Here is a 25,212-nt window from a genome sequence, read left to right as displayed (position 1 = left end):
CAACCCTAAGGTGATGCAACAGCTGCCGCCCATGTACCAGCAGGTTCCTCAACAAATTCCTCAGCCGATCCCTGTCCAAACTGCTACATCTCAATTCTCGCCAACCGGTCAGGAGACTGCCATGCTCTTCACCCCTAACTCACTGAGAGATGTCGATGAGGGGTTCGATGACTCTTTTGGCGCAGACGGAATGGATTTTCCACTCTTCCCCGGCGGTAATGGTATGGCCAAGACCAACAATTATCAGCCGCTCTTTGGCGAGATTCCCAGTGCAAACGTGGGTTTCTCTCAAAACTCCCAGGACCCTTTCCAAATGATGGACTGGTCCAGTGTGGATTTCTCGCAAACCTTTGACTAGGTAATCGATGGCTTACCGAGAGATCCCATATATAGCAAGGAGTAAAAGGGGACTTACTCAAATTGTATAATGTTCCCTGAAAATTACCAAACAGATTTTGGTTTGACGAGATACGAAACTTTTATTCACAGGCCACCCAGTGCGGGATAGGGTCTTTTTCATGTATTGCAAACGTTTAACTACTCATTGGAGATTGCTTTGCTCTCTTTGAGATTTACGAGGAGGAATAGGCCTTTTAAGGCAGTTGGTTCGTGTATGCTTTTTTTCTTATTCACTAGGAGGAGTGTCCATGTCCCCAGGTTGGGTACAGGGAAGCGCAACATTCTTCATTCTCCCATCACCACTTCAGAGCGTAGTTCGATTCGGCAAGAAATAGCTTTTGTTTAGCTGGTTAGAGTTCACCTCTCCCTTACACTATGGGATAAAAATACACCCACATTATGCAATACGTTGACTATGCCTAAGTGACTAGAGAATATATGTGTGCTGGCGAGTTAACCTTCTTAGTGAAAAATAGTGATGCTCCTAACCGTAGTATAACGGGAATTCAACAGTAGACTAGAGAATATATCTTATACTTGTTTCTTAATAAGATATAAAATTGTTCATCTCATTCAAACGCAATATTGCTAAGTACTCCTCAGGTCTCAAGTATTAAATGGTATAGGGTAGCGTATTTTCAAAGTGGAGCCGTGATATCTCGCTTCCTGGTGGATGAACAAAACTGCCCCAGGTAACTCTTTCAACCGCGTCCCTCTACCTACAACGCGCAAGATGTGCGGAATCCATGCTTCCATCAACACAAGCCCCGACCAGGCCCTCTCGTCAGAGCTGGAACGATGTCTTTGTAATAGAGGACCAGATCACACTGGGACTGTGAAGACACAGCTCGATAACAGTCACGGTGAATTATTTATTACCTTTACGTCGACTGTTCTATCACTACGTGGAGATCACGTAGCGAGACAGCCGTTTGTTGATCCTGCCACAGGATCTGTCCTCTGCTGGAATGGAGAGGCTTGGGCTCTTCGAGGAGAACCCGTGCAGGGTAATGATGGCGAAGCTATTCTAGCTCTGCTCGCGGAGGTCAGCAAGGACTCAGGCGATGTTATGGATGTTCTACGAGACATCGATGGACCGTTCGCATTCATCTATCTAGACAAACCTGCCAAGCGGCTTTACTACGGGCGCGATCGCCTAGGTCGTCGGTCTTTGCTTGTTAAAGACGAACTTCCCTTTTCTCTATCAAGCATTGCTGAGACGCCGGTCGACGGATGGACCGAGGTTGAAGCTGATGGATGCTATACTCTGGATTTGAGTGCTGATATTTCTGCTGGACTTTTGCCAGAGCGACATGATTGGACTACCGATATCTCCTTGGTGAGTTTTGCGTGAGTATTTACCCCGAAAAGCCTGCTACTTACGTTATTAGGTGTCGAGTATTGGTGTCTTCAATGATGAGATTCCGCAACAAAGTTTTTCACTTGAGTCAAACTCTACTTCCGTGCAGGAGCTACGCTCTCGCCTGGCCGAGTCCCTTCGACTACGAGTTTTGGACGTCCCACTACCCCCAAACGCTGCAGCAACGGATGCACGAGTCGCGGTGCTCTTCTCGGGCGGCCTCGACTGCACCGTGCTTGCGCGATTGTGCCATGACATGATCCAGGCAGATCGATGCATTGACTTAATTAATGTGGCGTTTGAGAACCCCAGAATAGCAGGGCAATTTCCCGATCTCTCGCGAGAGGAGCTCTATGAAAAGTGCCCGGATCGAATGACAGGGAGAAATGCGTTTGCAGAGCTCAGCCACGTTTGCCCCGGCAGGACATGGCGGTTCGTGACTGTAGGTGAACAAGGGACGCACAGAGATTAAGCACTGACTTGTCACAGGTAAATGTGCCTTATGCCGAAAATCTGGAGCACCGACCTGAGGTTATTCGGCTAATTTATCCCCACAATACAGAGATGGACTTGTCGATCGGCTGTGCCCTGTACTTTGCCGCCAGAGGACGAGGGTTAGGCCAGACGAGCACAGAAGCGACGCCGCAGCCCTACAGCACAACAGCACGAGTGTTGCTGTCCGGCCTGGGAGCCGATGAGCTGTTTGGCGGGTACGGTCGACACGGTGTAGCTTACACGCATCGTGGCTACGCTGGAGTTGTGAAGGAGCTGAAGCTCGACGTGAGCCGGCTCGGAAAGAGGAATCTCGGCCGAGACGACCGGGCCATGTCACACTGGGGTCGAGAAGTAAGGTTTCCCTACCTTGATGAGCGGTTCGTCAAATGGGCGATTGAGACTCCGGTGTGGGAGAAGTGTGATTTTGAGAATGCAGGTGGTGAAGGGATTCTGGATGCGGAAAAAAGGGTGTTGCGACTTGTTGCGCAGTCTTTGGGGATGAGTTCTGTTTCACGAGAGAAGAAGCGAGCTGTAAGTGATGATCTGGTGTGGGGATTGATTACTGTTTGCTAACGAGTTGTGATAGATACAATTTGGTGCGAGAACAGCCAAGATGGAGAGTGGAAAGGTCAAAGGAACAACACTGCTTTCATGATATGCATTCATAAGCATTCACGGTTCATGCTGCAATCTGTGATGGTCAAGTGACTAAGCGGACTGGAATGTGAATGGGCTTTCAACTCTTGCTGTGATGATTCTTCAGATACTTCCGAGGCATTTGAAACACGGGGCCTGAAGCGAACATTGATTGAATATTGAGCGTTTGCGGGGGGATACTTTGTTATCTACTGCTAACCCTTTGTTCTGATTTGTTCATGGCGTGGATCATGTCAATGAAGTCGTAAAGGCAAGTCTGAGCTTGAGTTGAAGGTGGTGGTTGTGAGGTGTGGCATTGATTGATAGATGGATGACATGAATGGCATGGAAAAGCTATGACAATTGAACTGATTGAACCCACCTTATCAATATAAACGAACGATTCAAGTGAAAAAGAAAGAAAATGATGCAGATACGAGACGATACCCCTGCTTGTAGCATGTGGTAGCATCGACAGAGAAGGGAGGGAGGCCTGTGAGGCTGTGAGGCAGCTGGGCAGCCGAATTATCCGCGCCAACATGTCATGGTCGTATAGACTGACTATCGCAATTGAAACAAGCGCAGATCCAATCAAAAACCGCATCATGATGACATTTTATTTTACTTTGTTGCATACTTTCTTGGGCACGGCAAAGCGGCAGGCAAGGCATAGCTCAGCGCCAAGAGAGGAATTCAATCATTCCGTTACCGTTCAAAACCGGTGAATATCACCAAATTTAGAAGGGGGATTCCCACTGTTTTGCATGGCCTGGGCGGCTGGAAGTTCTTTGGCTTGGCTGACTCTGGGCGGTGGCCAACTGAAAGCAATGGTTCCTGGTGCGACGAGCCCCTGCATGTTCGTCCGATGCCATAATAACCAAGAGTTTGGGCTGCTGGGCTGCTGGGCACTGCACTTTAGCCTACCCCTGTAAGATATGGGACCGCCCCTGATCCTTGGAACTTTCAGGTGTCTTTCAGGTCTTCCACTAACGAGAGAGGAGGGTTCGTATCGGCGCGCTTCCGAATGGAGTCGAGGGGCGAGAGTTTCAAACCCGACGTCAGGTCGTCTCTGGCGCGCGCCAAAAAAGTATCCGTCCGAAGATGCAAGGGAGGATTTCTTCCTTTTCTTTATTAGTCCAATTGTTCCGCATGCATTTTTCTATTGAATTGTTTTCTGTTTTATTCTCTCTTGTCTCTCTCTTTTTTCTAACCAATTGATATTATTATTATTCTGTCTTTTTTCTTCTTTACTATTGTTCTTTGGTATTTCCATTCTTTATTTCCTTCCACTGTCTTTTCAAAACAATTACAATCAATACGAATCGAGAATCAACGAAAGGAATACTCACACTCTCTTTCTTCTCAATATCAACAACCGAATTCCTTCCTTACTCTCACTCAAATTATTCTATACCAGTTTCTTAATGCTTGGAAACTTTATCGGGGTCAGGGGCCAGGATTCCTATTCGAACTCGACATTTCTATCTCCCACGTCTGCGACGGGTTACAGCAGCTGCTCTACTACCACCAACAACAATCAATATCAACAAGAAAACGACGACAACATGCGCAAAGGAACTCGCCCTCCTCCGCTGAACCTCAGCATCGTCCCGAGGCCGCGGTCCCTCCCGCGACTCTCGACGACCCCTCAGCCCATCGCCAGGGAGGTCACTCCTTTACTGACGCCCCTCCCGGAAGAGGCTGATGAACCGTCCGGACCTGTCCTTCGGGCTGTCAGGATCGCGGTGGATTTCATGCAGATTGTTTCATGTCTGCTCGTCATTCTGATGCTGGCCGTCTTTCTTGTTTCATATACCGGAGCTGTCAACTCCTGCCATGGGTATGTCTCCATCCGTTCTGTCTCAACCCTTGCGTATATAATCGCATTGTATATCATGAGGCTCAAAAAGTGAAACCGACTAACTTTTCAATCTTTTAGTCTCAAAGCATCCGTTCTTATCGCTGCTCTCGCTTGCGACGTTGGTCTTGGCATGTGGTCCATCGTCAACCACGACAAGACATGGTGCGGCCCCGCCGTCCTGCTAAGGGCGTTCACAGTGACAGTGCTCGTCGGTAGTTTAGTCTCCTTCCTTGCAGTGGACGGGGTCTTCCCAGAAGACTACACATACTGGGGTCTACCTCTATCACAATCGGGTGCGCCGGTGTTGAGTCTCATCTCTGCCATTCTGTAAGTTTACCCGTCTCTTCTCTTGTCTCCAAGTTCCATATACTAATTCCGTTTCAGAGGATGGGATGTTGTTCATATTGTGTTGTCTCAGCAATCAACAGAATGCTGGGCTCGACTAGGCTCTTGGTGGCAACGACAAAAGATCCGAAGAAGATTCATGTCCGGCAGGGGACACAGACGGGGACGAAGCGGACCCTGGTGGTTCAACTCTCGACAGTCAGCCTTGGAGAAGCGAGGCTGGAGCTGTGTCTCATCATGAGTAATGACTTTTCTTATTGTTGATCAGAAGGAGGAGAACAAAGAAGTTGAGTTGAAAATATAATATGGAGCATGATGAACGGGATAATTGTACCCGGTCTCACTCATCCATGTATGCAGATCCCATGATTGTTGGGATGGGAGCATATAGCAGGGTACAGGGACGAAGTGGGTATAATAACTACATGGTGCATGTCCTTATCATTGGTATGATATAGACTGGAAGAAGAACACCAATTGAGCGGCACAGACCACAGCTTATGAATACATTCTCTTGTTCAATCTGGTTTATCTCTGTGATGTTAATGACACAAACTGTTCAATAGAAGGGTAAAGTTTAAGAGATGATGTCTGAATAGGTTTGGTATAGGGTATTGTTTCCGGTATTAGCACCACATTCTTGACATTGAGAAATCAGCATCTTATGACTGCCTTTTAACAAGTAATGAGGTGGAGAGTATTTTTGAACGATAAGGACATGGCCTACGGTCATGTTTATCTGATGTGCCAAGATCATATTTTCTTTTGTTGATGTGCCGTGTCTTAATCATTATCATCGCCAAGTAAATACATGACTCGATGCATACCGCCAACAACTGAGGTTTTGACTAGGTCTACAGGTCTAATGGCAAGTTCCGTTCTTGAAGAGGATCATGAGCTATTGTTTTTAGACGATATTGCTCGAGACTGATGCTAAAGAGTGGAAATAAGTGTCAATAGAATCGATTATTAATTCCGCTGTGGATGCGGTTCAGCTAGTTGATGGGTTCTTTCGGCACAGACTATGTAGAGAGTCAGGAGACTCATTTCAGAGTTCTCACTAATAACACGAGCCTCCAAGAGTCAAGACCTGAGCAGCTGAGATGTATTCCACTATAACTGCCTACCAAGGTTCTCGGTTAACATGTCTCGGATCCCATGTGAACGCGTGAATATGTGTCAGTAGTGCTGAAGAAGTTTAAACAAAGCTTTGAGGTCACTTAAACAAAAACTTGATTGATGATCAAGGATGGTCCATGCTGATAGAGACTAAAACAAGCCAAGTCCTAACTCAGAAACAATAGCTCCCTGCGTAGTACTATACTCTAATCGTATGTACGACAAGACAACGAGGCCATCACCGTCGCCACCAAAACACCATGAGCCGTGCGTAAGCCACTATTGGGGTTTACCAGAGCCTGAAACCTTCATGCAAGAGAGAATAAACAAAAATAAAATATTCCCCGCAGCGGCAGAAAGGACTGCGTCTGGACTTTTGGGCCTTGCCCATGATGCTCCACTGCTCAGCCGAACCTGAACGATACGGTGGCGTATCGTTCAGGGGAGGACTTTGCTTTAGACTGCTAGTACCATACGGGATATCATTTCGCGATGCATCTGTTTTGAGCAACAAAAGAAACGATGTTGGGTAGCAATTGATAGAAAAGATCTACACTGAAGGAGTCTACATACGAGCAAGCGGGACGAGACAACAAACATGTCACTCATCTCATTGACAGATCACGTCAACAAGAGAGAATGTCGATCTGCCGAGACTCGAAACCTAGAAAATACCCACCTCCACAGTAAGAGACATTCGATTCAGTCCCCCTGGTCAAGTATATCCCGAATGTCATGATAGAGCTGTATCAGTATCAAATAGATGACAACTCTCCACGTACCACCAACTTTAAAAATAACCATACGGCTATCCGCAACTTTCTATCCACGGTGTCAATTGAGGACTTCCAAGACGTTTTCTTCAAGGACGTTCCCTGAAAGAAGCAAGACTCAACTGAAGCTGTGCAGCTATTTTCTCAGGCCTGAAACATCTTTCTTTTTCAGTCTGTAATTAAATTAATGTCGACGCCTCAAAAACGACCCAACGTTCAAGCCGTCAACTAAGCCTGTTTTGGGTTAAAGCTGCGAGTTGATTTGCTGGATCGACCAGTGCGGCCCGAGACAATGAAACATTTATCCTGGCCTTGTTGAAGAGAGGAGATGGTGAACTCCTTTTTGTTTGCTGACAGCTTCAAGTTTTTTGCTTGTGCTATACACAAGGAGAAGCAGATAAAACCTACTGGAGAGTGATCAACTATCGAAACAATGAATCATGTTTGCAAGTAAAGTGAATGTCTATGGCCTCAGTATATGCCATAGTAAAGGCTTCATCCTTGATAGAAACATTAAGTCTGCACCCATGATAACTTCTTCAACCAATGACGAAAAGTAACAGCATGTGACTAGCATTAAACCCAGCGGAATGCCCGTAGCCAAGACCAATAGAGACAAAAAAGAAAGGTCCAAGGTAACGATCCAGAGCCCAAATGACAACCCAGGCCATCAGTCTGTGCTGCTCAAAGTTGCCCCCCAGACCATCCTCGTCCCGGTTAGTAGCTCGCAGATAATGCCTGTCTATCTTTTCGTCGACTACATCCAGACTCTCTGTCACCTCGTGCTTGGACCTCTCATCACCACCACCGTTGGACCTTGCACCGAAGGCTATCGGATCACTAGCAGGGTGGTAATTTTGGGGAATGCCTCGTGGGTTCTGTCAGTACAGACTACGGTGGTGCTACGTCGATTAGAGGGAAAGATAAAAATACCTTGGGTTTCAGAGAGAGACGAGAACAGAGATTGTGGCTATATAAGAGGTCTGGATAACCCGTATCATCAACACTTTCTCATCAGCATCATCGTTTCATTCTTTCAACTCATCCACTTACTTCAATTCACTTCACACAGCCTTAACGGCCTATCTTGACGTTCGTTTTTACAACTTACAAGCTGTACGCACAATCGTTCATTACAAACACAAACAAACACCATACACAAACAGCAAACATGTACTTCTCCAACATCCTCGTCACTCTGGCCTCGATGGCCACCATGGCTTCTGCCATTCCTGCTCCTGATTCCCTCCTCGACACCACCTCGAGCATCTCCCCTGCCGACTTCACCATCAACCTCGACAAGTCCGGCTCCGCCCTCGAGGCCCGCACCAGCTTCTCCTGCCCCGGTGCCATGTCCTACTGCCCTTGGACCAAGGCCTGCTCGTGCCCCGTCGGCCAGTCCTGGGACGCCCGATCCAAGAGATGCGCCGGCACCAAGACCACCGGCTGCTACGCCAAGCCCAAGGCCAGTGCCTACGTCAACGCTGGTGTTGATGTCAAGCTCGGTACTTACTGTGCCGCTTCCCCCTACAAGATCGTCAAGTACGACACTCGTCACTCTTACTGCCAGGCCAACCTCAAGAACACCGTCTTCCTTGCCCCTCTGGCCGTTGGTGCCGAGATTGCTCTCTATGGCGGTGCTGCCATCGATGTCAAGGCCAAGGCTAGTGTCAGCCTTCGCGCTGTCTGCTCTGGTCTTGCTGGTCTCTATCTCGAGAGCTCCGTCGATGCTGTCGCCCTTTTCAACACCAACAAGTACGGATACTCTGTCCGCCCTGGTAGCGTCACTGGTGGTCTCTCTTTCGCCATCACCGACTCTATCAAGTCTCTGACCTGCCGTCTCGGCCTCGGAAACTGCGCTGTCTACGACTGTGTCTCTTACTGCTCCAAGGGCTGCAAGAACTACATTGACGTCCGCGGCAACGTCGGTGGCTACGTCAACGGCCTTGCTGGCTTCTGCGTTGTCAAGGACTCTGTCCTCTTCGTCAACAAGGTTGGCGCTTGTGCTACCCTCAAGATTGAGGGTCTCCTCCGCATTGTTGGCAGCATTCACGCCAGCATCAAGGGTCTCTTCAAGTGCAACTGCTAAGCGGTTAGAAATGATACAAAAACGATGCAAAAGAGTGGTTGACTGAACGGATCCCGGGTACTAATGGTTTAATTTTTAATGGTTGGAGGAATGTTTGAAGATATACTCAGTCTTGGTTTCGGATTACCGGATGATCTGACACCCTCACGCCTGCTGGCTCTTGTCTTGATGTCTTTCTTAAATTAATTGAATAATCTCATATGATAAAAATAACTGACTCGCCTATCCTGTGAAGATTTTGTGTTCGTTATGAGAAACACGAAAGTGCGAGACTGTGTGACTTGATCAAATTTATTCTGTTTTCTGCCCTGCTTTTAGCTTTTCCCATAACTCCTGGGTATGCATTGCTTGCTACCAAACCTCTAACCAACTGAAGAAGAACGTCCTACAAAAACTTGCCATAACTAGTAAACGCCTGTAACTTTTCCCATTAAACACTCACAGGCTCCATAATCTGACGCCCAGCCCCATCTACCAAAAAGTGGCTAAATGACTCTTCATCGTTGTCGTCCACGAGAATTGATCTGTCTTCTGTCTCGGGCAGTAGTTTGGAGTACAGCCCCTCGCCAGCCCTTGCCCAGGTGGGTGGCAGGGCATTCACGTTGTCTTCTTCAGGAGCACTTGTAATGACCTCAATGACACGAGTGCGTTTCAGGATCTTCTTAGTTGTCTTTTGCTTCTGTTTCGCCGCTTTGTTGAGGAGCACATGGCCGTGTCGGGGCTTGCCATCTTGTTTTGATGCCTTGACAGGCCGAGAAGGGTTCAGCAATTGACTCTCCCAATCGGGCGAGTCAAACATTGGTAGGTCAGGGTGTCGTTTTGAGACGGAAGTAAGAACGTCAACCAGGAGATTAGGTTTCAGTTGATCACAGAATGACAATACATTAAGCATATCTGTCTTTGGCATGGTCTCAAAGTACTCAACCCGCTATCACAGTATTAGCTGTCATATCACGTTGAGCTTCCATGGTGTGATGCTTACTGAATTGTGTGGCGCCTGGCCAACACCGAAACCTACCAGATGAGGCTTTGCAGGAGCGACCCCTCTAGGGAGGGACGATAGTTGCTTTTGACGAAGACGATCGATTTCCTGTTGCCGCTGCTGACTGACCTTGCCTCTTAGTTTGGTTGTTTGTTCTCGACCTGTAGTACACGATGCACAGGTGAAGTTCGATGGAATTATGGTCCCATCACCGATGACAGGTGAGTGACATTTCTGATGCCAATGTGTGAGGCAGCTGATACAAGTAATCAAGGAACCGACTTGGCTTGGGCTGTTACACTTGGAACAGCGAGCTTCCTGTTCTGCAGATGGGATTTGGACGACTGCTTGCTGAGTAGGCGAGGGGGCATTCCAGGTGAACGGAATCGTGCTTTTGGTAAAATCGACCTTGTTGGAAGATTCATCTCGCTTCCTTTTCACGCCGCTGTTGGATGAGCCTGTTGTTATCGATTGGTCCTGCTTCGTTGGTGTAGGTATCGACAGCGTGCCTTTCAGATTTGCAGTGTCCATATCTCCGGAGCTTTGACTGCCTGAAAATTGAGAACTGCCGTTGAGGCGTCTCAGAATGGCTGAACTTTGAAAAGATGAGAACTGAGGCGTGTATGAAAGCTGTTTCGGCGTCGATGACAACAAAGGGTCGACGTTTATGGCAGTGTCGTCTGACAATATAGGAACCCATTCAATAGGACCCAAATGTTGCACGCGAATTTCATCTGAGGGTTGATCCATCGTTCTGTGTTTTCTCGTAATGCCCAAAAAGTCTTTGGTTATTAGTGGTCGTGCATGAGTGAGATGAATGAGATGCAGGGCGACGATGTTGGTCTTCCAAAATTGTGAGGATGGTTGAGGAATCCTCGTTTCTAAAGTGAGTTGGTATGTATAATAAAGATTTTTTGAGGATTCCTGTGCCAAAGTTGGCTATTGTTGATGATTGAATCAGGAGACTTTCTTAATTTACATGGCTCAAAGTGAGATGTTCTGTTAGAATCAGCGACACGTGGTCACGTGGACAATATTCAATGTGTGGCAGGTACTACCCGAGGTGTCATTCACTGCCTGCCTTAGTATTGTTTGCAGTGTGTAACAATAGAAACACTTTCATTAATTGAAAATCTATTGATTTATTCTCTTCATACGTAACTTTATTCTTACCTTCTAAGTACCTAGTAGGCAGCGACTCTATATTAGTAATCTATCCGACAACACCCTTTTCTCTCAAAACATCAACTTCAGCTTCAGTGAACCCAAGATGCTCTTGCAGCACTTCATTCGTGTGTTGTCCCAGCATGGGCGGTGCGCTGCGAATTGTAGGAGGCGTTTCTGAGAACTTGATAGGCGTGTTGACCATTTTTAATGGACCGCACTCATCATGTTCCATCTCGATCACCATGTTGCGGGCTTTTGTATGTTCGTGGTTGAGCGTTCCTTGGACATCATTGATGGCAGCATAAGGCAAACCCTTGCCCTCGAAAATCTCAAGCCATTCCTGTGTTGTCTTGAGTTTGGTCATGGCCTCGATCCTGGCCTCTAAATCGTTGCGGTTTTTGACTCTGTCGGCATTGGTCTTGTACCGCACGTCGTCCTTCCACTGGGGTTGACCCAGACCATCGCAGAGAACACCAAAAAGGCGATCGTTACCTCCACCAAAGAGAATACCTCCGTCTTTGGTCTCGAATGACTTGTATGGCACAATGGATGCTATGAGAGTTAGTATTAGCAGCTTCTCGGTTCCATATTCTGACTAGACTTACGATGAGCTGTGCCCCAACGCCCCGAATCCTTCTTTCCACTGATCAAACAGCTGCTGGCGATGTTTGCCAATGTTGCTGTCTGACAATCACTCAATGCAATGTCGATATGCTGGCCCTTTCCGGACTTGGCCCTACCAAGGAGAGCGGCCATAACGCTATTGCTGGTGTAAAGACCAGTCGTCAAGTCTGTCACTGCAACACCAACCTTTACTGGAGGACCATCCCTTTCTCCGGTGATGTGCATAAGACCAAATTCGGCTTCCACCATAACGTCGTAGCCTGCCCGGCTTGCGTACGGTCCTGTCTGACCATACCCAGTGATGGAGGCGTATATTAGACCCGGGTTGATCTTGCGGAGGGTTTCATAGTCCATTGAATACTTCTTCAGTGTTCCTGGGAGGTAATTCTCGACCAAGACGTCGCATTTCGCTGCAAGCTTGTGAAGAACCTGAACGCCTTCTTCATGCTGGAAGGATAGGCCAAGTGACTTTTTGTTTCGGTTTGCCTGTGAACGACATGAGATGAGTGCTGTTGCGCTATGAGCACGCAACTTACCCCTATGAAGTATGCCGACTCTCCAGGCCCTTTTGCTGATGATCCTTCTTTGTATTTGGCGTACGGAGGTCCCCATGCTCTGGTGTCATCGCCTCGAGTAGGATGCTCGATTTTGATCACCTCAGCGCTGCACGTAGGTCCTGTCAGAACGGCTCAAGTATATGATCTGACATGAGCAGACTTACCCAAGATCACCCAAAATCTGAGTACAATACGGCTGCGGGGGTCAGCAATTGTCTATGGCACAGATTATGGGGGGAGAAGCTCACCCCTGCTAAGACTCTGGTCATATCCAGAACGCGAATGCCCTCGAGTGGAAGTCCGGTCCCTACGGCACTGGAATATCGACGTAGGCCGCGTGCACAGCCATTGATGAGCGTTGACTTGGATCTCAAAGTCCGGGAAGCAAAGTATAAACTCATCCTCAGCAAATAAGACAGATGACTAGGATCGAGGCTGAGTTTTGATGGGAATGAGGCCAATCGAGTAATTCAATTAACCAAGTTTATAATTGATAGTATATAGGAATGAATACATATAGTGTACACCGATTATCGGAACCGGATGGTTAGCTACGGAGATTATCTGGAGCTTTAAAGCTGCGGGGATCTTCACCTCGGCTTTTGTGGGCGACGGATGACCCAATCATCACGGCCTCGGTGCCGAGTGACATGTTGCCGTTTCTAGAAATATTCGGCTCCGAATGATGGAGTCGTAGTTGATTCCCCAGACGCGGTAAACTTTATTGACTTGACGATTAGATACCTTGTAAGGTTTGGTGTTGTCGGCCATGTTGACGTTTTGCCGTGTAACCATACTTGTCAGCAGGTATTTACAAAACAAGCAGGTATTACTGATACGCAGGCTCATATCTCTTTTCAGATTGATTATGAGACATCCCTAATTATCTTGATCAATTGAGAAAGTTGAACTTGTAGAATAGAAAAAAGAAAGGCATGGAAAACGATCGCATGGAGTCTGTGATTCACTGAATGAGATGTCTTATCTATAACCGTCCTCAAACTCGCGATACCCACAAGCCGCGTAGTATTGTTTGTGATATATGTTTTCTCAAGAGCTGAGCCTGTGAGCTTGCGCCAGTGTCATGCGTTGCATTCTGTCCGCAGCATATGCCGATCATTTTTAATAAAAGTCGATTGACGAAGCTTCCTTCAGCCACAATCGTTGTTCGTTGCCCTACCCAAACCCTCACTGGCCTGAAGGAGCTTCACAACAAAGACTGACAGAATAGGAGCCCAGATTTTTCTTCTTTTATTTAGAAAAAATAATGACTTTAGTACTAAAGCTGCCATTCTTTCGGCTCGTCATAATTCCGTCTTTCCATCGTTAGCTGAACAAAAACAACGCATCCCATTCAGTGCCGTTGATATCATCCATGTCTCATATTCAGCTTGATTATAGGCTCAGAATAACCACAGCCACCGCCGGCTCGTATTAGTGCTTGGGGTATCATTCCCCCGCTCTTGATCGGGACAACGGGAATAGGCTTCTCTTGGCTCTCGTCTCTCTATCTTTCCTCTTGGCTGCACTCTAGAACCAGGAAAAGACTTTGATCCTTGTTCACTCTCGTGTCACGCTTCCTCTTGGCGATCTATTTTCTCCCCAAATCAACTTACCGTATCATTAATCCATGCTTATATCAGACAAAGAATATATCAGAAAAGACATGCAGTTTGCTTCACAGATAGACTTGACAAGCCAAGAGTGAATCAAGCTAATCGTACTCTGTACTAACCACGGCATTTGGGCCAGAACTATGCTTGTTTGCCGATGAATTCTCGTTCTCTTCGACCCTGAAACAGCATCCCTGGCCTTGGCTCCCATTTATAGAACCAGCGCCTCAAGCGTGCGAGCCGTTGTGCGCCCATCCATATCGCAGATCAGCCCAAGAATTAAGTTCAGGTTTACAGAAAGAGAAAAAGTAACCCAAGATACTTTTCTTACGTGGCATCGGGCGGCGCATATCAACCGTTTCCCCGTTAATACTAGGATCATCCCATCTAGTCTAGACTATGGCTTGCACCTTTGCTTTTGTGGTGGTGGTTCCCCGGCATAAGCCAACCCTTGGAATGTCACAAAAAAACTTATTATATCAACGTCTGCTCTTATTAAAGTAAACATCTTGCATGCCAACAATTATCTCGTCCATCGTTTCTTTTCTCCCCCCTACGCTCGTTTTCTCTTCAGTCATCTTCATCATAATGCCTATCCTCAGCTACCTCTGCTCGTGGGTGAAGCCACGCCAGAGTCGCAGCGATGAACCATCAACTTCCTTCTCCTTTGGCAAGAAAAAAAGAACAAAGTCAGGCCTCGGCAAGACAGACGACCAAGATCACCAAAGGTCAAACATGATCCGCAAATCATTGCAAAGCCGCACATCCTCAAGAACGACCACTCGGCCTGAAGATAACAACTACGACACTGAGGAGGAAGACAGCGGCACCAGCACAAGTCTGAGGACAGACTGGAAGGCTTATGAAGCTGATATTCAACGAAACAAATCGACCCTGATGCGAAGCCATCCGGGAGTCGACCGCGCAAGGATTCAGACTCGTGCAGGCTCTTCCTCATCTCGACCTCCACCACAGTCTTTTGGGTCCAGCTCCATGAACCCTTACTCTCCAGTTTCACCAACAATCTCAGAATCAACTTCTAGCCCAGCTTCACCTGGATTTGGAAGAATTTTCTGATAAACCCGAAGCCAGAGAATGATGAACGAAGCATGACCAGACCACACTACTACCACGACATACAAACCGACTTATTGATTTGACACGAATGAACTGAACAACCACGAAGGAAATGCATATACCAAAGGTCTAATGGCGTTAAAGACACAAATGTTTTGTTTTATCATGTAAGGCGTACTTGTGTTGTGATCGGAGCTTTGATTTTTGTAAATACTGTTTGAACTATAATACCATAAAAAAACAGCATCCTCAAAGTGATTAGGCTCCAATCTCGTTTGTGACCTTGACAAACTTCTCCCACTGTCTCCAGGCCTCGCCACTCTTGAGAGCCCAGCGAGCTCTTCGCACGCCCTCCTTCCAGCGCAAGCCACCAGGGCCGCGCTCAGTGATGACCTTGCCGTCGTCTCCCTTGCCCATGTTGCTGGTGTCAGCCTCGCAGATACCGGATGTGACAAGGAGAGCGGCGGTGTTGAGAAGGACAAACTCAAGGATGGGGTCGTTGTCAGGGAGCTCGTTATGCAGAATTCGGGACAAGATCTCTGCGTTCTCAGAAGGCTCCTTGCCAGAGGAGACTGTGTTGAGGGGATGGGTGCTCAAGCCAAAGTCGCTAGGGTGCACAGTGAAGTGTTCAACCTCGAGCTTTCCAGGGCTGGTCTCGTTGACCTTCCAGCACAGGGTGTTGCCAGCACAGCTGACTTCGTCGAGATCCTCCTCACCACAAATGATGAGGGCTTTCTTGAAACCAGCCATGCACAGCGCCTCAGCAAAGGCAGGACCAAGATCTCTTCTGCCAACACCAATGACACGAGCCTCGAGAACATCCTCGACAGGGTTAGCCAGGGGGCCAAGATTGTTGAAGACCGTTCTCCAAGGGAGCTGCTTGCGGATAGGTGCAACGTAGCGCATGCCGGTGTGGAACACAGGGGCGAACAGGAAGGTGTAGTTGGTCTCCGAGTATGCCTTGACCAAGGTGTCTGGGCGGACAGCGCTAATGATGGGAGGCTGAGGCTTCATGCAGGCGACCAAGTCGGCGCTGCCAGACTTTGAGGTGCTGGCCTTGTTGCCATGCTTGGAGACCATGAGCAGAGCTGAGGCTAGAATAGATGAGGTGGTGCTGATGTTGAAGGTATCATGGCCATCACCTCCCGTACCAACAATGTCACACTAAACAGGTTAGTCATGAACAAATAAGCTTGGTTGAAAGACTCACTAGTCCACCTCTGTAAGCACCCTCTTTACGTCCTCTTCGCTCAATGACTTCTCTGAGCTCCTCTACGGGAATGGGTGCAGCTGCTTCCCGCATGACACGGGCACACTCGGCGAGGACATCTGCTCTGAAATCAAGCTTTGTGAAATGCAGGGACATAAGAAGCGAGGCCGTTTGGGCCTCAGTGACCTGGTTTGTGAAGAAGTGAGAGATGGCCTCGGCAATCTCTTGAGGAGAGACGGCGGATTCGGCAGGCCAGAGCTTGGTGAGAAGAGGTTTGATATCGACAGGTGGAAGAGCATTTTGCCCACTGTCTTGGGATTGAGGTGCCATCTTGCGTAATTGGTAATTGGGTATGATAGAGTAGAAGCGGGTTGGATGAGAGCAAAGTTGAAAGGGAAATTGCTTGGATTCGTCCAGTCCTTGTTCAACTTTTGAATGTTTGTTCTATTGACTCAAAGTGTTGGATGAGTGAGTCGACAGTACGTACTGCGGAGTGCTCTAGTAGAGCTGCATGATTGGCCGACTTCGGACAATGCAAACTCTAGCGCTGGAAGCTGGACAAAGAAAGGTAGACAGAAATAATAAAGCATTTCATGATGTACAGACAATAACAAGAGACTTTATGGAGGGTTGAGTTTTTATGTCAATTGTCGCCGGCTGGCTGAAGCTGAGGACATTGTTGTCAGCCAACTCTCGACTACAATATAAAAATCATATACGCAAACATCATTCAGCAATAGCCCAGAAAGATTCTACAAAGGAATGACGTCGAAAGAGGAGCTTTGCTAGAATTGCTAACGCCTTGGCGCTAGAAAGAGTATCCGCTGTGGCTGGAACAATAGGGACAACTTCAGGGTCCTGGATGGACTAGGAACTTCCATTCTTCTCTCCTTTGGACCCCGAGACATCGGAATATTTGGCTATCGGGAGAACAAAGAAGATATTCATCTATTGTGCGAGAATAATGTTGCTTTTGTACCCTACTTTCTATGACTCTTGACGGAGGGAAGCGAAAGGTAAAATTGCCATTTCAGTTGTACCAACCGCCAAAAAGAAGATATTCAATTAGTCAGCTCATTTGTTTTACTTGACTGAATTGAAGAAACGACATTCATTCTCTTCCATAAGCTTTCTCGAGTAGATGCATCACGTGATGACTATAACAAGGAGATAGGAACTTTAGAGATACCACATGACGATTCATTGTATTTACTTTTTATTTTATTTTTTTACTTTCAACCGAAACCCAAGCCTTCTCAAGTTTCTCTGTGTTTTCAACAACATAAGGTTATCTGTCCGTGCAGGTCCGAAAATTCTGCAAATCATACCTATCCTAAGGTTTCTCTCACGACAACTTAGGTTTCGCAACAATGATTAATTGTATGATGACAGTAATCATGCAGAAGAATCAGTTATATTGTACGAGATTAAGGTTGCGTTTATGCCATACTTTCTATGACTCTCGATACAGGGCAACCTCTTTCCCCCCCCCCCCCCCCCCCCTTAAATGTTTTTTTTAACGTTGTACGAACCATCAAATGCAGAAGAATCAGGCAGAAGCACTCACTGCACAAGACATCTAGGTACGTCCCAATGTAACCATTTCGTGTTTTTCGGGTCTTCCAGTTGAAGTTGAAGCCTTGTCAATCAACTCAGAATTCAGCTAGAGGATCATATATCAAGATAATAGTTAGCTCAGTCACCGGTTTTCCCAACAACAACAAATACATGGCAGAGCAATTACTTGGCTGTCAATACGGCAGCGGCTGGACCCTATGATGTACATGTGAGTGATAGAAGAGGCTTCCAATGTGACCATGGATGCCTAAAAGTTAGTACAAAGAAAGGTTTAAGTGTAAATCTCAGCTTAGTCATCCAGACAGAATACACCCTTAATTGCGGTCGCAAGAACAAAGCATGACAGCAACCAACTTTCACTCTCCAACAACCAACGTTCACTCTCAAACAAACAGCGTTACCTACGCAGACACTCTTTTCAACGTCCTTTAGCAAGTCCTTCAGCAAGATGATGCTCCCAAACGGAAAAGAGAACGCTACCTTTCAAGAAGACCTCAGCAATGTCCTAGTCTGCCCTGAGTGCAACATCAACCCGCCTAACCTAGTCGACGAGTGGTCCAGCGGCGACACAGTATGCTCAGACTGCGGCCTCGTGGTCGGTAGTCGCATCATCGACACGAGATCCGAATGGCGTACTTTTGCGAACGACGACCAGGGAGGTGACGATCCCAGCCGTGTCGGTGGCCCTCAAGATGAGTTCGTCGAGGGACAGCAGCTCGCTACCACTGTAGCCTTTTCCGACCTCAAGGCGCACAAGGCTCTGTCGCGAACCCAGAACAACACCACACAGGACAAGGCGCAAAAGGGTCTCATGCTCGCGTATAAAGAAATAGTCTCTCTTTGTGAAGCTATCAACATGGGACAGAACGTTTCAAACGCCGCCAAACACATATTCAAGCTCGTCGACAAGCACAAGTTCCTCAAGGGAAAGCCACAAGAAGCCGTCATCGCAGGTTGCATTTTCATCGCCTGCCGACAGAACAACGTACCTCGAACCTTTAGGGAAATCTTCAACTTGACTAGTGTGAGCAAGAAGGAAGTCGGTCGAGTCTTCAAACAACTCCAGAGCTTCTTACAAAAGCTGCAGGAGACGGAAGGCGATGCTACAGGTCTCAACACAGTCACCAACTACGAGAACACATCAGTGGGCGCCGAGGATCTTTGTGGTCGTTATGTGTCCCAGCTTGGACTTCTGAACCAGCAAAAGGTGGCCAAGATCTCTCGCGACCTAGCCGAGCAGGCCAACGACATCAAGGATCTTGCCGGACGATCGCCGCTGTCGGTGGCTGCAGCATGTATCTTCATGGCATGCCACGTTGTTGGAGAAGCCTGCCCTTCACACCTGATTGCCAAGCAAGCTGGTGTTAGTGACGGAACAGTCAAGACAGCATACAAGTATCTGTATGCCGCACGCAAGCAACTGATTAAGAAGGAATGGCTTGTTGATAACGGCACCAGCATGGAATCTCTGCCTCAGGCTAATGCGGCGTCATGAATATCCACTACCTATTCAAGGACAGGAAAAGGCACTTTTATACCTCGGGGCTCTAATTTCAGGCGGCGTTTGGGGAGTTGACGACGAATAGTCTTATTGTTCTCTTGTTTCCTTCCTTTATTTTCACTGCTTTCTTCTTCTATTCGAATTACTATAGCGACGAACCTTATCAAACAAATATCAACATGTGGCTTCGAGGCAGAAGAAAACTGGACTCTGGTAGTATACGAGACAGATCAGAATGCAAGCTCTTGAACCATTTACTCTCCAGATGCTGGATAATACTGGGTCTTTTTTTTTACCTTTTAAGTCTCCTCATCTCCCCCTGGATTTCGAGTCGTCCCATGTTCGGAAAAAACCTAGCATGCAGAAAGGAAGAGTGACTTGCATATACCGTGGTACATTACGCTATTATGTAGGAGGGTGGCACCCAACGTCATGAAGAATGGAATGTTTTGGTACACCCCCGATGATTTCCTCGGCTTTTTTTCAAGGGTCACTTGCATGGCATGTGTGTGTGTGTGGGAGGAAGAAAATCTGTTGTTAGGAGATCGCGATGCTATGCGTATGCTAATAGTAATCACTATTTCCCCATAGGGGTTGCATGCCATCTGTCACATAGCATCATAGCATAACATCACCTTGAGCACAGAGTCTTGCGTTGCTTCGTTTATGCAGAGATACACAACGTACATGACGTGAAGAGCCTTTAAGAGTAGAGCAGTTCAAGTCTACAGTCAATAAACAGTCAACTGCAGAACAAACAGTCGACGTCGTTTCATGCATGTAGCCCAGTTTGACAGGTCTCGGCCCTAGCTCCATTGTGATGCGGATACCAGCTGCAGGCTCTGAGCTAGTTATCCCCCGATGGAACATACATAGTACCGTACATGTTATGTACCTGGTCGCTCACTCGCTCGCAACCACGAGTGTCTGCGGTATGTATCGTGTGGTATGCACTTGGATTCTTTTAGACGGTGGAACTGTGCTAAGTTGTGATGGTGCATGTCTCAGAATGGTGTTGTATGTACGTTCCAACCATCCGTCTACTCAGTCTTGTTGACATGTTAATCGATTATGCAGGCTGCGATGGGATGACCTGAAGATTGCTGACGACGTGCGTGTGTCTCAGCTCGGACCCGGTCTTTTGTTGTGATAACGACGTACTTGAAGTATGCAATTCTACATATCATAAATTATTATTAGGCATACTGTACTGTATCACAGTGTTGTGAATAGTGTATATGGATTGGTAGACAAATATGGCGCGGAATAGAGCCAACGGACCGTACCGCAGTGGATTTATCTCGAGTATTCCTTTCATCAGGGCATTGATCAAGTGTGGATATCTCATAATCATCATCTACCTGGCTTGGCCTGGCCTGGCCTGGGCACTGGCTAGGGGCCTACCTACTACCTACAGTATCGATGCAGCACTCAATTTCAAAGTGCCGGCATAAATCGTCGTCAGAAGTGGGAATAAGATGGGGCGGGAATGCCGTGAAATGGCGGGAAGCACCTTGACTCGCTACGTATCCGTACCTGTCAATTCTTGTTTGGAAGGAAAAAGAAAAGAAAAAAATCTTCTTTTTCAATCTTAACCCCTACCTCCAAGTCTACGAGCCAAGCCAAGCTCCCCATAAAACGGGTGGTGGGATATGACATGGTGGAAAAAGACCCGCTGTCGGTTGATGGAAGGCTTCAAGGAACTCTATACCCGGGTGGGTTCTCTTCAACGACAGCTGTACTGTACGCACTTGATTACTCAGTGGGGGTTTGTGTTTGTTGTTTGCGTCTGTTAAAATATGATCTGAGGACCCTTTTTTAATGTGATAATGTTGATGGGTTATTCTTGGCTACATGACTTTTCACGGGATGACGATGCAGGCTGGCAGACTCTTCCCTGTAGCACACAAAAGATCACCCAAGCCAATGTATTTACTGTTGATGGTGGTCGATACTGACTGCCCGTAACAGCTGAAACAATGCTGATCCGGTCTGTTATTTCCGTCGTTTGTGTGACGTGAGAAATCCCCATCAGCCCTTTTACGACAAAGCATACAGTTGTTAAAGACCGATCTGGTACGATCACAGAAACGAGGACGAGGGTCAACCAAGATGAGGTGCGTGTCAGAGACATCATGTGAATTGTTGGTTAGAGGTTGCACCGTCAGTTTTGACTACTAAGTGGTGTGAGCAAACTTGAACAACCAACAACCACTGCCCGTTGGTACTTATCATGCTCTTTCTTCCTTCCGGAACAAACAAGCTAAATTGCCGAACCGGATTAAGCAGGTTGAATTGTTGGAACAAGACCGGATGAATTGGGATTCAGAATTAGCTCGACATGGTATCCATGAATGGATGTAAGTTGAGTGTCCGTTCACCTCTATAGTTATGTATGTGCTGTACAGGCTAAGGCACGACAGATGTCGGAATTGCCTCAAAGACTACAAGACGGAGACCACGGGGGCTTCGGCTGAGTGACCCAGGTTAGGAAGCCCCACAGATGCGTCCATCCATAGGCTGTCTGACCCCCTGTACGGACTGAGTTAATCATGCATGTACGTCTTGCGTGCGTAGTGCACCTTGGCGGCGTACTGTACATTGCAGTAGCGATGTGACTGTCATGTCAGAGGTTTGATAAACGAGTTTCTGGATACTGTAGACTAGAATGCTCAGCTTTGATTTGATGTACCTGCCAGTTGTGTATGTAGTAGGTGAGAAGTAATCATGTTGCTGCTAGTTCTGAGTCATGGTTCAAGCTCCATACATAGGTAGGTAGCTACTCTAGGCATACGGGAATACAATTGTATTCGGGAGATTTACAGATGTGTAGATATTGCACCAGTCTTGACCCGAGTGCGAGTGTTAAAATTGTTTGCTATATCCATGTCATGCCACGAGTTAATATGCATCTAATAATGTCATTGATGATCCGGTCCCACGACCAACAAAGAAAAACAACCGGGATACAACATGGTGGATGTAAGCAGTCATCGGGGATAATCGTGGAATTATCAAAAAAGAATAGTCTGTTCATTATCGATATCCTAGTCTAGGTAGAATACATCCATGTCTCTCGCTTTCTGGCCTTGGCTACCTACTGAAGAAATGCATACATATGCACATCCACGTTTCATAAAGAACATCAGAATGTGAGTGTTTAAAGTGCAACTCGTGGATAAATAGGCAAAATATGTACATATTTTGTGCAGCAACTGTCATGAACTTGATCCATCCATCCATCCATCCATCCATCCGTGGTAGGCTGTTTTGAGTAGCAGCACTCATCATCATCGTCACCACCACCATCATCACCACTACTCTTACACTGCCACCTTGTTGATGTATGTACTGTAAGTGTACCATCACTACCCACCCACAGAGTACCATCTTGTCCTTTTGCCTGCCCCCAGTATAATTATGCCTGCCTGCTTGCTTGCATCCTGCAGGCTAAGCTAGGCTAGCCTGGCAGCCTGGCAAGACAAACAAGCATCCTTGACTTTGACTTCTCCATAACCGTTTTTTTCTGCCCCATAGTTATAACTAAAATCAACACCCATGAAGAGTCCCCATCCAACTCCTCCGCTCCCCCATGTTTAGTGGCTTCAATGTGAAAAAAGACCCTGGACTGGTAGTCGCTGACTGGCGCAAAAAGATTCTTAGGGGGTAGTCTCTTTGCAGTAGCATCTGTCTTGTCTGTACCTGGGTACAGTAACAGCGACCAAAACCCTCTCTAAAGTCATGGCTCCCAAAACAACCATGTCAGACCCGGACCCAGAGAACATGTGTCCAGGGTCGTAAGATACATACTATACTGGTTTACGATTCGCCTAGCGGGCCGATGCACCGTGCTCAGCAGCAAAGCAAGAGAGTACATACGTACGTATCCGTACAAACAAGACAGTACAGTACAGCAAAGCTGTGGATGGATGGATACATAATTACATGGATGGACACAGTACCGTACAGTACATTCATTAGTAGCTGGATATTGAATATTGGAGATTGGGGAATTGACTAATAGTTGTAAACAGATGAAAATGGATTAGCCATACTCCCAGTACAAGAACGGGGAGCATCGCATCTCCATTGTATGAGCATGTGCTCGGTTGTCCTTCTCTTCTATACTTGTTTAATCTTTTATTACTCTCACTCGTTAGACATCTTGAGAAAGAATCACAAAAGCAAAAAAAAAAAAAGAGGCTGGACCTTGTTGACGAAACTAAAGGACAAGCGTCCATGAAGCATAACTACGCTACATTGCCTTTAGCTACAGTTGATCTATAGATATCAGTCTACATCATGATGCCCAGCGTCAGAAGATTTCACGGCCAGACTATGGTCGCCGCCGCTCCTTCTATTTGCTCAGGGCCTGCAGCATCGTCCACCATCAAGATGGCTTCATCGTCAGCTTCGTGGACGACTTATCTGTGGCGGCTTATCCTAGCTGTGCTGGCTCCTTCAACGGCCCTGCTGCCTTTTGGTGCGTGGGTTGTTTCGGTCTGGGGATCTCCTGTCCTCGACCTACACGTCCAACCTCACTTCTCGGTTCAACAAAAAGCGCCAATACAGACGGGCATCCCTTTCGAAATTTCGACCACCTCAGGATTCAACTGCTTCAATCCCAATCTTCCCAACGTCACTATTTATGCCACCGGAGGTACTATTGCTGGCTCCGCAAGCTCGGCTGATCAGACCACGGGATACCGGTCAGCTGCGTTAGGAGTTGATTCTCTCATTGATGCAGTACCCCAATTGTGCAATGTAGCCAATGTGAGAGGTGTCCAGTTTGCCAACACGGACAGCATAGACATGAGCTCGGCCATGTTGAGGACTTTGGCGAAGCAGATCCAGAATGATCTGGACAGTCCGTTTACTCAAGGCGCAGTTGTGACGCACGGAACTGATACTCTGGATGAATCTGCCTTCTTTCTGGATCTTACTATCCAGAGCGACAAGCCCGTGGTCGTGACAGGCTCAATGCGCCCGGCAACTGCTATCAGCGCAGATGGACCAATGAATCTTTTGTCATCGGTGACATTGGCAGCAGCAGCGAGTGCTCGAGGCAGAGGAGTGATGATTGCCATGAATGATCGCATTGGATCTGCTCGTTTTACGACCAAAGTCAACGCCAACCATTTGGACGCCTTCCAAGCCCCTGACAGTGGCATGCTGGGAACATTCGTCAACGTTCAGCCAGTGTTTTTCTATCCGCCATCACGACCTCTTGGCCACCGTCATTTTGATCTGCGGCCCATCACCAACAACGGCCGCCGGTTCGGACGCTCTACAGCCCCCGGAGCAGGATCATCAGCACTACCCCAGGTGGACGTGCTCTACGCTTACCAGGAGCTCAGCGTGGGCATGTTCCAGGCGGCCATCGACCTTGGAGCGCAGGGCATCGTTCTAGCGGGAATGGGCGCTGGATTCTGGACGTCCAAAGGTACCGAGGAGATTCGGCGTATCGTCCACGAGACCGATATTCCCGTGATAGTGAGCCGAAGACCGGAAGGCGGCTTCGTCGGACCATGTGAGGCAGGAATCGGCGCGGGCTTTTTGAATCCGCAAAAGGCGAGGATCCAGCTCCAACTGGCCCTGGAGACCAAGATGGACAATGATGCCATCAAAGCCCTGTTTGAGCATTCGGGAGTGCACTAAAGGGACAAAAAAGATCGAGGTTACAGCAGCAACACCACCACCACAACAGCATGGATGATACAGTACAGCACAGCGCATTCTGGCGCATCACAACATCTTAATCCCGATAGAAGGGGGTGGTTTTACAGCGACAAGATTTCCAAAACAAGAGAGGAGATCACTCGGAGG

The 25,212-nt window shown here is 47.5% G+C and overlaps 10 protein-coding genes across 10 annotated transcripts; 7 read left to right on the top strand and 3 right to left on the bottom strand.

Annotated features, from left to right (window-relative positions):
• Positions 1 to 24: 24 nt before the first annotated feature.
• On the top strand, positions 25 to 756 carry FGSG_11791 (uncharacterized protein). The gene has a single exon (XM_011317991.1). It carries the CDS (start codon positions 32 to 34, stop codon positions 356 to 358), a length of 327 nt encoding a protein of 108 aa, XP_011316293.1. The 5' UTR covers positions 25 to 31; the 3' UTR covers positions 359 to 756.
• Positions 757 to 1,132: 376 nt separating this feature from the next.
• FGSG_00604 (uncharacterized protein) lies at positions 1,133 to 2,909 on the top strand (the record flags this gene model as incomplete). Its single annotated transcript, XM_011317990.1, has 4 exons — positions 1,133 to 1,738; positions 1,791 to 2,201; positions 2,249 to 2,785; positions 2,841 to 2,909. 4 exons carry the CDS (start codon positions 1,133 to 1,135, stop codon positions 2,907 to 2,909), a joined length of 1,623 nt encoding a protein of 540 aa, XP_011316292.1.
• Positions 2,910 to 4,027: 1,118 nt separating this feature from the next.
• FGSG_00603 (uncharacterized protein) lies at positions 4,028 to 5,626 on the top strand. The gene is made up of 3 exons (XM_011317989.1): positions 4,028 to 4,730; positions 4,830 to 5,078; positions 5,136 to 5,626. The coding sequence occupies exons 1-3, from the start codon at positions 4,315 to 4,317 to the stop codon at positions 5,335 to 5,337; spliced, it is 867 nt and encodes a 288-aa protein (XP_011316291.1). The 5' UTR covers positions 4,028 to 4,314; the 3' UTR covers positions 5,338 to 5,626.
• A 2,397-nt stretch (positions 5,627 to 8,023) lies between these two features.
• Positions 8,024 to 9,297, top strand: FGSG_00602 (uncharacterized protein). Its single transcript, XM_011317988.1, has one exon. The coding sequence runs from the start codon at positions 8,160 to 8,162 to the stop codon at positions 9,075 to 9,077; it is 918 nt and encodes a 305-aa protein (XP_011316290.1). The 5' UTR covers positions 8,024 to 8,159; the 3' UTR covers positions 9,078 to 9,297.
• Positions 9,298 to 9,507: 210 nt separating this feature from the next.
• Positions 9,508 to 9,876, bottom strand: FGSG_00601 (uncharacterized protein; the record flags this gene model as incomplete). Its single annotated transcript, XM_011317987.1, has 1 exon — positions 9,508 to 9,876. One exon carries the CDS (start codon positions 9,874 to 9,876, stop codon positions 9,508 to 9,510), a length of 369 nt encoding a protein of 122 aa, XP_011316289.1.
• Positions 9,877 to 11,212: 1,336 nt separating this feature from the next.
• On the bottom strand, positions 11,213 to 12,970 carry FGSG_00600 (uncharacterized protein). The gene is made up of 5 exons (XM_011317986.1): positions 12,656 to 12,970; positions 12,572 to 12,603; positions 12,387 to 12,513; positions 11,832 to 12,336; positions 11,213 to 11,778 (listed from the first exon to the last, which is right to left on the bottom strand). The coding sequence occupies exons 1-5, from the start codon at positions 12,806 to 12,808 to the stop codon at positions 11,273 to 11,275; spliced, it is 1,323 nt and encodes a 440-aa protein (XP_011316288.1). The 5' UTR covers positions 12,809 to 12,970; the 3' UTR covers positions 11,213 to 11,272.
• A 1,638-nt stretch (positions 12,971 to 14,608) lies between these two features.
• On the top strand, positions 14,609 to 15,097 carry FGSG_00599 (uncharacterized protein; the record flags this gene model as incomplete). The annotated part of the gene is made up of 1 exon (XM_011317985.1): positions 14,609 to 15,097. One exon carries the CDS (start codon positions 14,609 to 14,611, stop codon positions 15,095 to 15,097), a length of 489 nt encoding a protein of 162 aa, XP_011316287.1.
• Positions 15,098 to 15,355: 258 nt separating this feature from the next.
• Positions 15,356 to 16,637, bottom strand: FGSG_00598 (uncharacterized protein; the record flags this gene model as incomplete). Its single annotated transcript, XM_011317984.1, has 2 exons — positions 15,356 to 16,261; positions 16,308 to 16,637. The coding sequence occupies 2 exons, from the start codon at positions 16,635 to 16,637 to the stop codon at positions 15,356 to 15,358; spliced, it is 1,236 nt and encodes a 411-aa protein (XP_011316286.1).
• A 1,616-nt stretch (positions 16,638 to 18,253) lies between these two features.
• FGSG_00597 (uncharacterized protein) lies at positions 18,254 to 20,089 on the top strand. Its single transcript, XM_011317983.1, has one exon. The coding sequence runs from the start codon at positions 18,334 to 18,336 to the stop codon at positions 19,378 to 19,380; it is 1,047 nt and encodes a 348-aa protein (XP_011316285.1). The 5' UTR covers positions 18,254 to 18,333; the 3' UTR covers positions 19,381 to 20,089.
• Positions 20,090 to 23,688: 3,599 nt separating this feature from the next.
• On the top strand, positions 23,689 to 25,044 carry FGSG_00596 (uncharacterized protein; the record flags this gene model as incomplete). Its single annotated transcript, XM_011317982.1, has 1 exon — positions 23,689 to 25,044. The coding sequence occupies one exon, from the start codon at positions 23,689 to 23,691 to the stop codon at positions 25,042 to 25,044; it is 1,356 nt and encodes a 451-aa protein (XP_011316284.1).
• Positions 25,045 to 25,212: the final 168 nt, after the last annotated feature.

This window comes from Fusarium graminearum, chromosome 1 (assembly GCF_000240135.3).
Source record: "Fusarium graminearum PH-1 chromosome 1, whole genome shotgun sequence".
NCBI lineage: Eukaryota > Fungi > Ascomycota > Sordariomycetes > Hypocreales > Nectriaceae > Fusarium > Fusarium graminearum.
This window is presented reverse-complemented; position numbering and strand designations above follow the sequence as displayed.

What these genes read in the sequence shown, in the direction of transcription:
- FGSG_00597 (XM_011317983.1), top strand. Translation starts at nt 18,334, where the DNA reads ATGATGCTCCCAAACGGAAAAGAGAACGCTACCTTTCAAGAAGACCTC.
- FGSG_00600 (XM_011317986.1), bottom strand. Translation starts at nt 12,808, where the DNA reads ATGAGTTTATACTTTGCTTCCCGGACTTTGAGATCCAAGTCAACGCTC. An exon ending in TGACCAGAGTCTTAGCAGGG is followed by an intron (nt 12,604 to 12,655) that starts GTGAGCTTCTCC and finishes TGACCCCCGCAG; the next exon opens with CCGTATTGTACTCAGATTTT. An exon ending in AGTCGGCATACTTCATAGGG is followed by an intron (nt 12,337 to 12,386) that starts GTAAGTTGCGTG and finishes TGTCGTTCACAG; the next exon opens with GCAAACCGAAACAAAAAGTC.
- FGSG_11791 (XM_011317991.1), top strand. Translation starts at nt 32, where the DNA reads ATGTACCAGCAGGTTCCTCAACAAATTCCTCAGCCGATCCCTGTCCAA.
- FGSG_00603 (XM_011317989.1), top strand. Translation starts at nt 4,315, where the DNA reads ATGCTTGGAAACTTTATCGGGGTCAGGGGCCAGGATTCCTATTCGAAC. An exon ending in GCTGTCAACTCCTGCCATGG is followed by an intron (nt 4,731 to 4,829) that starts GTATGTCTCCAT and finishes TCAATCTTTTAG; the next exon opens with TCTCAAAGCATCCGTTCTTA. An exon ending in AGTCTCATCTCTGCCATTCT is followed by an intron (nt 5,079 to 5,135) that starts GTAAGTTTACCC and finishes ATTCCGTTTCAG; the next exon opens with AGGATGGGATGTTGTTCATA.
- FGSG_00602 (XM_011317988.1), top strand. Translation starts at nt 8,160, where the DNA reads ATGTACTTCTCCAACATCCTCGTCACTCTGGCCTCGATGGCCACCATG.